General features: G+C 40.1%; 1 protein-coding gene across 1 annotated transcript in view; it reads right to left on the reverse strand.

Moving 5' to 3' along the window:
* Window positions 1-13,456, reverse strand: part of LRRC63 (leucine rich repeat containing 63) — a 46,986-nt gene that overhangs the window by 24,601 nt on the left and 8,929 nt on the right. Inside the window, exons 3-4 of the mRNA XM_074988053.1 lie at window positions 7,624-8,370; window positions 1,971-2,108 (exon numbers count right to left, since the gene is read on the reverse strand). Coding sequence (XP_074844154.1) covers window positions 1,971-2,108; window positions 7,624-8,370 — 885 coding nt within the window. The remainder of the gene's footprint in view (window positions 1-1,970; window positions 2,109-7,623; window positions 8,371-13,456) is intronic.

Below are 13,456 nucleotides of genomic sequence, written 5' to 3' on the forward strand. Positions count from 1 at the left end.
TGGGGTGAAAGTAACTTACATTTCTTACAGATACTGTCCTATCACAACCCGCCCCCGTTGGTGGGGGTGGAGGGTGCTCAGGGCAATGGATGGAGGGGTCTGCAATAAGACCATGTCTATGTGAAATTTTAGGGTGGGGTGGAATGCAGGGTGCCTCAGGCCAGAGGGTTGGGGTGTGGAAGGGAGGAGCAGGAGTCAGGGCAGAGGACTGTGTGTATGTGGGGGTGGGGTGCAGGAGTCAGGGTGGGGGGTTAGGGATGTAAGGTTGGGGGTAGGGCAAGAGGCTGGGAGCTGTGGGAGGCTCAGTGTAGGGGGCATAGTAGTCAAGGTAGGGTGGGGAATGGTAGGGCTCAAGGCAAGAGTGTGGAGGGTGTGGAGGTGCAGAAGTCAGGGCAGGGGGTTGTGGGGCATGGGCTCTGGGCAGAGGATTGGGGTGGGGAGGGACTCAGAGTGCAACCATCATGCTTGCTCTGCTGCCTGCACTCTGGGGTGACGGGGGACCACCCTTGTCCCATTGCCCAAGCATGGGGTGGCAGGGGACTGCACTTGGCGCACTTCTCCAGCCATCAGTTTTCTAGGGTGCTGGGGAAAACTCACTTGTCTGGCCACCCAGACACTGGGGCAACAGGGGACTGTGCTTGCCTGCCTGTCTGAGCATGGAATGGCCGGGGACAGGGTTTGGCATGTCTCCCCGCACTCCAGATTCCTGGGGTGGCAGAGTCCAAGCTTCCCCCAGCCAGCCAATCTCTTACCGGTATGCTGTACCACGGTGCACCTGCTTACTTTCACCTTTGCCCTTAACTCAACTGACTTTTGTTTTTTTAACTAAAAAGAAACGAGATGGCTGTGTATACACTATCAAGTTCTTTCGAAATATTGTTGAAAGAAGGGGCTCATATCCAGCAAAGCACTGACACACAAAAAGTGTTCTTTTGAAATAAAATTGAAGGAATGTGGTGCTCCTTTTGAAAGTGCTCTTCCATTCCCATTTCAGGAAGAGCACCTTCTTTTGAAAGCTTCTTTCAAAAGAAAAACATGTATATACACTCCACGGGCCCTATTTTTTGGAAAGAGCAGTCCTCAGGTTGCCTGATTTTTCAATCTCTTCCCTGTTCTTTTGAAAGAGCGGGGGCTGTGTGGACACTCTCCTTCAAAACAGCAGATCACTCTTTTGATCTGCTTTTTTGTGTGTGGATCCACTCTTTTGAAAGAAGTTCTTTTGGAAGAGATCTTCTGGATGGACTTCTTTCGAAAGATTGCTGTATTGTAGATGTGGACTACATCTTTCATTGAAATGATTGTATTTTTTTCAAAAACACAGTGTTATTTTATGAAGTTAAATTTTATGTCAGATTTCTTTAACAAGGGATTGTTAAAATTTGTGTGTTAAACTATTTTTTGGTAATTTTTTTAACCCAGGAATTCCATCAAGCATATTTTTTCCTTCCTCCCTCTAAAATCTTATCATTTGCTACATTTTAACAAAAAAGGGCTACAATCAACTTGGTTTGAAAACTAAAAAACAGTGTTACTGGAAACCTTAGGCACTGCTTTAGCTGTGACAAAAGAGAGCACTACTCCAAATTTCTCCATTTTCTCTCTTTTCTGTTTGGTTTTATGAGAAGTAATCACATGCCAGGCACATCCCATTTTCCTGGCACAACCAAACCCTTATGCTGCGTTAAATTATGATAAAATGAAGCTGCATACTGAATTTGGTGGGCTTAGCTCTTACTGTTAAAGAGAAGCTCTTGCTCAAATAGAACACCACTCTAAAATATATAGCAGATTAGAACATGCATTACCATTTTTTATTGTAACATTGATTTCACTCTCCCTTAAAAATAACGCACAGTACAGGAAGTTAATAGTAGGATTGCTCTTCATCTTTCATATTGCTATTAGAAGATTGCCTCTACAATGTTGTACACAGTTTATTGCATAAACACATTGTATATATTTTACCCCACCTGAAAAAAGCACTTTTTTTCTCTGTCCATGAGTGTACAGCTTTAAACTGTCCATAAATGGTTCCTTTCCTCCATCAACTTCTTCTAAAATAGGTTTTGATGAGATAGCTTTCCTCATTTTCTCCTCCAAAGCCATTTCTGAAAAAGTGGGGCATGGTGGTAGAAGTGATAAGTGAGAATTGTAATTAAAATTAATCAGACTAACATTCTCATTTACACAGCTCTGGCTGCATGAAGGAGTCAGCATTTACTTATAAGGTCCCTTTATGTTACCTGAGCAGCAAAACCAGACATAATATATATGATAGTTAGGGAACTGAATTTCTGATCATAGAGAAGCTTGTACGTATCATGCAGCTACCTGAAATTCCCATTATGCTATGTCATTAGTATTCCCATTGGTAATTTAAAAATACCTGTTTTTCCATTAATACACACTGTAGGCTTTTCTTAGATCTAAGACTGATTCACTGTATTTCTAACCAATACAAACCATAAGAGAATATGCATCAATGTCACTTAACAGCCCATATGCACCACCTACCAGTTGCTTTCTCAACTGCAACTACCACCCTTCCGCCAATCACAAGCCACTTGTCTCCACCCATTTTGTACAACCAATGTGCAGCCCCAATGCCACAACCACATTAATGGTTATGTGTTCATATGATTAATATACAGTTGCTGTCGTTTCATGTTCCAAGTTACATAATTCTGTACAGTAATCCCCCAAGATACACGCATTCAACATGCTCGTATCTTGTGTTTACACGAGAGGGGGTTGGCAGGGGAAGTGCTGTTGGGGAGAGATGAGCAGGGAGATCCACTGCCCCATGGCTGGAAACTGAGTGGGCAGTGCCTGGCTGACAGAACCAACAGCAGGGTCTCCGGCCAGGGGGCAGGGAGACCCTGCAGCCCCGCGGCAGGAGCAGAGCCAACCACAGGGCTGCAGGGTCTTGTTCCACACAAGCCAAAAAATGTTATGCACCAACCAACAAAGCAGCTGAGAAATATAAAACAGACTACCAGCTGACACGTGCATATTTCAATTTTGTGATTTTTACATTAAAATTGCTTCCAAACTTGGCCCATCACTGACTAAATAAATAAACCTTTTACAAAACATTTCCTGAATGTTACAGAACAACACAGTTTGCTGCCATCATTTGCAGTTTTATCCTCTAGTTAACTTACATACCCTAGTACAAAACTATGTACTGTAATCCCTCAAGCTATGCGCATTCAACATACGCATATCTCACGTTATGTGAGGGGGGTGGGTGGGGTAGTACTGTGGGGGTTGTGCGTATCTAGGGGGATTACTGTACATAGTTTTGTACTAGGGTATGTACATGAACTAGAGGATAAAACTGCAAATGGTGGCTGCAAACTAAGTTGTTCTGTAACATTCAGGAAATGTTATGGAAAAGGGTTACTTATTTAGTCAGTGATTGGCCAACTTTGGAAGCAATTTTTAATGTAAAAATCACAGAATAGAAATATGCACGTGTCAACTGGTAGTCTGTTTTACACTCCTCAGGTGATTTGCTGGTTGGTGCATAACACTGCACAATCAGTACCTTCCGCACTTTGGTATAGAATCTGCCTGTGATGATATGTGATGATACTGCTGTTCACTCCATTAAAGCACTAGATGCCTCTCTTGATAACACGAAGCCCACACCTTCTGTGTGTTGTGCGGCCTTTTCTTCATGTCCTGAGTAGATGTGGGTTTCACTTGTTGCCAGGCATAGCTGCCCAGATTGTGTCCATCTTGTCCCACACAGGCCAAAAACAGCAAGCTTGTACTCTTTCATCTACCCTTTTTTTTTGAGAAGGATTCTTTCGAAGATGAAGTTTACTTTCGAAAGAGTAGTGTCTACACTGCTTGTCTTCTTTCAAAATAAGCTCTTTCGAAAGAATATGCAAATGAGATGCCAGATATGTAAATCTACACCTCATTTGCATTTTCAATTTCCCTCATTTGCATGCCTGTTTCGAAAGAGGAATGCAAGTGTAGACACACCCAATCTGTGCTGTGTTCCCCACTTGATACACGGTCTGAATGTTCCACATACCAAACTGCTGTCCTCACTGACAGAAGGGTCCATACCAGTTGTCCTCACTGACAGAAGGGTCATCTGTGGGGCAGCTTCCTTTCGGCTTTCTCTACCATGCTTCATACTCAGTCCATGTGGATTGCCAACTTCTCCTCACCCTAAGACTTTGCCCACTCACCTCCTCAGACATCTGAAAAGTGGAAAAGCACCTGGACCAGACAACATCACCAAAGCAGCAATCAAGGCAGGCAGTGGGACATCAGTCAACAGGATGAATTATCTATATGGGAAAATTTGGGACACTAAGGAGATCCCACAAGACTAGAAACATGGCTACCTTATCAAGCTTCCAAAGAAAGGCAACCTGAAGGAATGCAACAACTGGAATGGCATCATATTACTGTCTATTCCAGAAAAATAGTCAACAGAATTCTCCTGGAGAAAATGAAGACAGAAATTGATAGACAGCTCAAGGAAGAACAGGCTGGCTTCTGAAGCAAGAGATCTTGTACTGACCAAATAGCAACTCTTAGAGTGATCATACAATAGTCACATGAGGGGAACTCCTCCCTGTACAAAACCTTCATAGACTTCCAAAAAGCCTTCAACAGTGTTGATAGGAACACTTTATGGAAACTTCTGCAACATTGTGACATCCTATCCCATCCAAAATTATTAACCTGATCCATTCAACATGCAAACCCTTGATGTGCCAAGTTGTTCACAATGGTGTCTTGACAGAATCCTTCAGCATACTCTCAGGAGTGTGACAACAACTTCTATTGTCACCTTTCCTGTTTTTGATCAAAATGGACTGGATTATGAGTAGGACAACTAATGGACATCACCAGGGCATTCAGTGGACACTTCTCAAACAGCTAGCGGTCATTGATTTTGCTGAATATTGCCCTTTTTTCACACCAACATGGAAGCTTGAAAGAAAAGGTCATAACACTAGACAAAACTACCTTAAAGATTGGACTGAGCATTAACAAGGGAAAGACCAAGACAATGAGGATCAATCACACTGGGAAAGGATGACTTGGAAGATGTGAAGCAATTCACCTGCTTGGGGAGTATTATGGGCAGAGATGGAGGAACAAACAAGGATATTACTACCAGAATAGGGAAAGCAACAGCTGCATTCAAGACTCTCTGTCCCATATGGAGTTCACAAATAATATCTGTGAAGATGAAACTGGAGAACTTCAACACAAACGTGAAGAGTGTGCTCTTGTATGGATGCGAGACCTGGTGTACTAAAATGTCTTCAAATCAAAAGCTACAGACATTCATAAACAGATGCCTGATGTACATCCATCATATCAAATGGCAAGACTTTGTTACAAAGGAGGAGCTTTGGAACACAGCAGGACAAGAACTACTTGACATTCAAATCAAGAGAAGAATGCTAGGATGGCTAGGCTACGCTCTCAGAAAACCATCATCCAGCATAGTCTGCCAAGCTCTCACATGCAACCTGCAAGGAAAATGTAAAAGAGAAAGATCTCGGACAATGCGGAGAAGATATACTGAAAGTGAAGGACAAAAACTGGGTTACTCCTGGAGTCAGCTAGAAGGTTTGTCCTGAGACAGACTGACGTGGAGGAGACTTGTAGATGACCTATGCTCCACTTGGAATACAAGGGTTTAAGTGAAGTCAAGTCAGGTGCCATGCTATATTTACAGTGAGAGCAGAGTGCCTCTTTGTTCAGGATGAGAATGGAGATACATTAAAAGTTCTGAACTTTGGCAATCAATTTAAAGCCAACATGCTCGAACTATCTGGCTATGTTGTGTATTCATTTTAATATTCCATACAACTCTTGAAACAACTGTCTCTCTTAGAAATATTTTAAGAAAATCATGGGTGAGTATTACTCATGCAACATTTTTCTACCCATCACCCTTCCACAGAAAAATACATTAAAGTGTTTATAATATTTCTATTCCTCATTCTGGGAGAGAAGTGCAGTGTATAGGGATGAAAGATACGGTAATCAAAAGTCATATCACAGTGGCTAAGCCTGGACTTGCAAATACCACATACTTCAGTTCTAGGCGAGCAATGACTTTACATTCGGTTCACCCTTAGCATGTTATCTGTTGTTGAATTAAAATTCGTCAGGTTTGATTTCACACACATTTTCTATTGTAGCTGAGAAAGTACCAAATATAAACAATACTGATCTATAACTGATATTCTAGGAATCAGCTTATGAGGAGTAGCAATCTGGACAAAAGATAGGTCTCAGAGAGGTGCAGAAATTTTGTAAAAGAAATACAATCCAAGGAAGTTGTGGAAGATGAATTTAACAGAAAGGGTAATTAATTATTATTATTATTATTATTTTAAAAATAATTTTTCAAACCATCAAGAAAAATTCAGTTTATATTCAATATTTTGCTTTTTGCTTATTCAATGAGATAAATTTCATATAAAAAAGGGTTGAAGGTATGCTGTAACACAATCTTAACTATTGTGCAGGCTCTGCTAGACCATAATTTTATCAAACGCATTATTTAATTAGAGAAATTTGGTTCTCTGGTGCTGGTCTCTCCTGGGAGATACACACTTCTTCTTATAATCAAAGATCTCTACTCAGTGCTTTCTTCTCAGTGCTTTAGACTTGGACGAAAGCCATAACAACCCAAGATCCCTGGTAACATGGGGCCTGATCCTGGAAACCATTACTCTTGCGTGTACTGTGAAGTCAATGAAGTCATCTATTTGACTAAAGATCACTTACATTGAACACGCTGATGAAGGAATGTCACCATATTGTGCCTTAATTTAATAACCTATTCAACCCTGTTTACACAAGCAAAAACCACTAGGATTAAAAAGCCTAATCCATTCTTTATCCAGAAATACCATCAGAGACCTACTGAAGCCAGTGGGCCAAATTCATTGTTGTCTTGCACCTTGTGTTGTGATATAGGCCTAGATTCTTACGGGTATTTAGGTGCTGTTGTGCTCAGAAGCCTAAATTATTTTCAGATCTGATTTAGGCACTTAGGAGCTGAAATCCCACTAACTGGCAATAGGATTTAGACTTTTTAGTGCCTGACTCACTACTGAAAATAAGATTAAGGCTCGTATATCAATTAGGCATTTCAATGCTGAGCTCAGCAATACCTATAAATACTTCTAAAATCAGGGCCTTACACTAGTGCAAACTGGTTGTAAAGTGATAGTAAACCAGATTAGCATTTTACGTTCATTTACATGGCTATACAAGATGCAGAACTACAGTGAACCAGACCTAGAAGGGCTCTTTGCAGGTGAAAGGGCTGGATCCCATTGCATGATAAAGGGTAAATTTTCAAAGTCTCAAGCAATGGGGCTTTAACATGTTCCTTATTAAGTATTAAGTATTTTAATATATTGCTACCTGCTGTTAATGTTTTTAAAAATAAAGTTACTTGTTACTAGCTACAATTTTGCTATTTCTATTTCTTAAATAATGATGTTCTCACAGACAAATGGCAACTTTTATTCCTGTAAAGGAGGTCTATTTTGGAAATGCTTTCAGTGAAAATCACATACAGACAAAAATGAATTAGAATACTTGACATATAAAATACCGTACCTATGATACTCTGTCTTTCAGGTTTTCTTTGTAAAATTACTGGCAACTCATTATTGTCAGACAATACCACTGTGTTAACTTCAGTCTGTATGCTCTCTTTCACACTGTTGGCGAATGGGCTAGAGAGTTTCTCATTGTTACACCGTGAAACAACTGGCTTTCTAAAGGTTGCTATCAAAGGTGATGGGTGAGAAGAGGACACTGAAGCTAAAATCCCAAAGGCAAATTGTGGTAAAGTAAAATAAGCATATTCATCCTTCTGTGACCCAAGAAGCTGCATGTGAAATGATTTACGACATTTGTGGAATGGGAAACTGGCAGGACCACTAGGAGTCGGAGAAACAGTTATATCTTTTTTAAGAATTGAATCTGGAAAAAGATTTTGGACTTTGAGTTGGACTGATGTTCTGTCACTTGAATAATTGCCAGAAAGAGTACTTCTATCCTTGTTAGTTGTGCTTTCAGTAATAGCAATGTCTGGTAAATAAACAGAACCATTCTTCTTGTCAGGAGCTAGAACCTCCATGTCAGAGGAGCTACCATCTTTTTGCAAAGGGAAGTTAGTAGGTCCACAATGATAAGGAGCAGCAAGAGTCAACTCTTTGTTTAGATTTTGATCAAGAAGGAAGTATTCATCTTTGGGCAGGACTGGTGTTTGAGCACTGAAATAATTCCTGGAAAAAATATTGCTGTCTTCATCATTTGTGCTTCTTTTCACTCCAGGTTGATGTTTTCCAGGAATCCTGTCTGAAGAAAACAAAAGAAAGAAAACTCAGAATACATTTATAACTAGGCATGCATTTCACACATTTTTTAAAAATAGCATTACTGGCTCAGACTGGATGCTGCAGAGAATATTTCCTCTATTCTGAACAAACATACAAAATAATTAAAATATCAATCCTATTGCACCACAAAATGTTTTGCACTGTACATTTATTTGACAAATATAATTTAACTTTAAACACAGTAAACAACATGGACTGATCTTTACTATATTTTGTAAACATGTGAGTGTTACAAATAACAAGCAGCCCTATAGCATCTTGAAAACTAATACATGTATTAGGTAAGGAGCTTTTGTTGGTAAGACCCACTTCCTCAGATTTGGAGTAGACAATTAGAATCCAGGATTTATATAGCAAGGACAGGGGTGAGGGGAAGGAAGGAGGAAAAAAAAGGCACGGGAGGTGCCACCTGTCACTAATAGGACCAGTAGAAGAAGTAAAATTAAGTTAAGTGGGATGTGTGCGCCATGCCTGTGAATATAAAAGGGGAAATTGCCCCTCTAATCAAAACAAAAAGCAGTTAAAGACTAGCAAAATAGTTTATTAGGTGAGCTTTCATGGGACAGACCCACTTCTTCAGACCATAGCCAGACCAGAACAGACTCAATATTACAGTGAGCCGCACAGCTTAATGAAAAAAAAAATTACTGGGGGATCAGGGTCCCATTGTATGACGAATTGTACACACATAACAAAAATGCAGTCCTTGCTGCAAGAAGCTTGCAGGGGCTCTGTTGGGGACAGTGTTCTGACATAGACCCCTATGGTGGGGCTGTGACTGACAGACATAATTTAATCCATTATGAACTGAGTTACGTCAAAGAAAAATATATGCCATCTTTAACAAGAAGAAACAAATTAAATTAACTTCCACTGGTTAAACTACCAAATGACTGATTTCTTAAGTTACCAAAAGATAACAGCCAGTCATAAACTGACATATTCATTTTCAAATAATGGTCATTTGGACTAACATTGATGCCATTGTGCAGGACCCACGTATGACTTCTTATACCATCCATGATAACCCTGCTTATGGGGAATAGATCCTCAGGCAGAAGCAACCATTCAGGGGGCTTCCATGTCTCCTAAACATCATGGCTACATCTACACTAGCCAAAAACTTCAAAATGGCCATGCAAATGAACATTTCAAAGTTTACTAATGAAGCGCTGAAATACATATTCAGTGCCTCATTAGCATGAGCTATGAACAGATAGGAATAAGGGGACTTTGAAGTAGCGGGGGTCCTTTCGAAAAGGAGCCCCATCTGGATGAGCCACACGGCGGCGAGCTGCATCAATTTCGAAGTGCTGCAGCCACCTGCACGCTAATGAGGCACTGAATATGTATTTCAGTGCTTCATTAGTAAACTTCGAAATGGCCATTTGCATGGCCATTTCGAAGTTTTTGGCTAGTGTAGACACAGCCTATGATGTGTGCTCAGTACAGGCTTCAGCTAGGATGAAGCAGAGGAGACAAAAATTATAAGCCTGTGAGAGGACATTTAAGTGGTGAGTACATGGGGCTAATGCCCCAAAACCTCCACAGAAGTGCTTCAGAGGAGCTGCAGCCTTTTTTCCAGACCATGGACTAGAAGGTCAGCCATATAGAACTGCCTGTAGATTGTCTGGTAAGTTACATCACCCACTTTTTGCCCTGTGGCAACAAGCTTTGGAGCTGGTCTCATGTTTGATAAAATACAGAAGTATGTGCTCCAAGGTGAGCCTTCCTGAAAAGCTGGATTCTGATCACTGGTCACTCCACTTTATAAACATTCATCACATGGTATGGCTGCATTTTGCAGTGCGTGAAGTGATCCTCAAATGTACTTCATTGTGCAGCACTTGTCAGGGCACTGTATAAATCTATGCATTATAAATACCATTCATCATTAATCAAATGTTACACTAGAAAAGAGCCATTGTAACAGAACATTGCCTCTGCATAAAAGGTTTATCATTTTTAAATTGTTTTAAATCAGCAGAGCAGAGCTCTGGTATTCAGCCAGGAATATTTAGATATGTTTTGGATGGTGCCAAACTGCAAATGTTTTGTACAGATGGCAAATTTCACCAACCACTTTAACTAATTCCCTAATGGACGTAATACTATACAAGGAACAGGAACTGCAGCTTTTTACCTTTCATCTTTACTTCACTTGCTGAGATTTCCCTTCTGATTTATTCTTTTACCATACCATTATATATTTATGAGTGTTCTCCATCAGTTATTGAAATCATAAATGATAACCAGAATAGGTATAATTAATAAACAAATATCATAGTGTTAATGTTAGAAGAGTTCATGTTGGTTACACCTATCAAATAGTATGAAAAAATTGTTTTCAGAACATTTTCCTTTAATTTATGTTCAGATTTAGTACTTTTACCTATTTAAGCAATTTTACATATTGTTCAAAGAATCACAGAAGTTGGAGATGGAAAAGACCTATCACGGCATCTCTTCCATGTTCCTCGCAAGGCAGGAATGTTCTTTTATAGAGCTAGTTTAGTTTAACAGATTGCTCAGTACAATGATGGAAGATCAGTTTGTAGTACTGATCCTACATCAGAATCTACTCAGCAGCCTCTTACGGAAGCACAAGTTTGGCTGAATTCAATGGGACTGTATAGGAATAGGAGCCCTTCTGCACAGGCTCAGTTGTAGGATCAGGACCTAATTTTTAAAAAGTCTCAAACAATGGAGTTTTTGGTTCTTTCTTTGAACTACTAGTTGCATTAAAATATTCCTACTGTCAACTGCTATGGGCTGTTAACGCTCTTTAAAATTAGCAATTAGTTATTAGTTCCTAGCTATTGTTAAACAGAGAAGAGCACTTTTTTGCATCTCCTCACACACATATAGCATGCAAAATGTGCAGATATTTCTGAATTGTATTGTATCGGTTACATCAGTTTTTAAGCAGAACTCCCCATTACCTGAAAAGACCACGATTTCATTTGCATATATGCAAGTGTTTGCTGATGCAGCTGTGTACCAGAAGGGATGGGACCATCCCCAAATGACATTAATTTTTTTATAATAATTGAATCACAGGTGTACTTCCCTGTATCTTTATCTGTGTTATTACTGACTTATTCTCCTCTCATCTCTCTCAACACTTTATCTCTTGCGACATCTTTTCATCTGTCATTTGGTAACAAACTTTGGTTGGATTATAACAAGCATTTATCATGGTGTTAGGAAAATTAGTTATGGTCTGGAGTCTGATAATGGATACTTGTGGCCTGCTCCTGATTCCACGGAAATCAATGAGAGTTTTGCCATTAACTTTAATGCATGCAAAAAAGAGCCTTATAGATCCTGAATTATAAATTTATTTTAACAACATGGGTTTATTCTGGGATTAAAGGAGAGACATGTGAAACCAAACAAGTATTTTGTCACAGATTATAGATTTTTAACACATTATTTCAGCACTGCCTGTTGTTTGGATCATCTTGGCTCATGTATGAACTTAAGAGATGTTGAATGTATGAACCCATCAGCACGTGTTTGAAGTTAAATCCACAACAGCACTGGAGCAGTTTCCATTCCCTACCTGCCTGCTCATCGTGATGATGGAGCCAAACAAGCTTCAGCCAAACTGGAGCAGTCTAAGAAATGCTCTAACTTGCACGTTCATGTAGTGTCTCCACAAGCCCATCACATAAGCAAGGACCGCTGAAGCACATCATGCTCAGGCCTTGTACATGTAACCCACAAACCCTAAGCACATGGTTCACTGTCCCACATAGTGGCACCTAGAGCACTTACAGAAAGACAGATCTGCTGGCTTCTAGCTCAAACTGTAGAGGCTCATGAACTAAGTTCCAGAGGTTGCAGGTTTAAGTCTGCCGTGGGCCAGTTACACATACTCCTCTTCTGTTGTGCCCTCCCCATTGGACATGGCATAAGGCTAACTATATTGGTTTTATGTCACTTGGCAAGTGGCAATGTCCCAACAAATATAAATATTTAACTGCCCTTTTAAGGCAGCTTTCTGACTGTTCTTCAGTGCCTGAGCAGTTCAAAGCAGTTGAAAGAAAAAGGAGTCTGTGTGACTCTCTCTTTTACCTTATTTTTAAATGACTAACGAATTTAAGCCTTGATACCAGGGACAAGTGAGAGTGAAGTCTGCTCTACCACCTCAGCTGAGGGCCATTCCCCTCTAACAATGACCAGGGTCCATTGGTCTTACAAGTGGGAGAGCTGACTTCACTCTCCCTCGTCAGCTGTCTCAGTGCCTCTGGTTACACCAGAAAACACTGCAGTCCCAACAGGCAATCGAGCCCATGCTTAATTTTAAGTGGGTACTTTCCTGAACAGAAATGGAGTTAAGCATGTGCTTAGTACCTTCCTGAATTGAGGCCTAAGGAAGTTTCATGTAATGCCAAAACGTAAATACCATGTGAACATTTTAAAAAAATAAAAGGCCAAAATCTGATCACATGTCACGTGTTGTAAATCTAAATCCAGGCTACTGAAAGCAATGGACTCTGGATCAGTATCACTGAGATAAAAATGTGACTTAGAAAAATAAACCAATTAAAATGGCTGTAATTTGCAATATACATCTGTTCGAAGACAGCAAAGATAATGAGGCTGGGCAAATTTTATACATGTAATTTAAAACATTTCCACATTGGAGGAGGAGGGTTGAAATTTATACAGGGATGTGAACATAGGTTTACAATCAGTTTGGGGAAATACGCATGTATGTAGTTCAAAATCTTCACTATTAAGGGTGAGAATTTGCCTTTGTAACACACATGTCCCTGGACAAGCTGTACAGCAGTCAAGCCCCAGAGCAAGCTCACAGAGGTCATGCCTTAGTTCCCTGGCACTTACAGAGAAAATGCCTACTGCATCATTCAGCAGCCCATAATGAAGGAAAGTAGCAAATGTCAAGAAAGCTAGTATAGCTTTGCTAGATACAGCTTTTATACTGTGGATAGCAGTTAATTAATCAAAAACAAACTAACCCTCCCCTCACAATATTCATTACATTCTTCACTAGAACATGGAATTTAGGGTATTTT

This window comes from Carettochelys insculpta, chromosome 1, assembly GCF_033958435.1.
Source record: "Carettochelys insculpta isolate YL-2023 chromosome 1, ASM3395843v1, whole genome shotgun sequence".
NCBI lineage: Eukaryota > Metazoa > Chordata > Testudines > Carettochelyidae > Carettochelys > Carettochelys insculpta.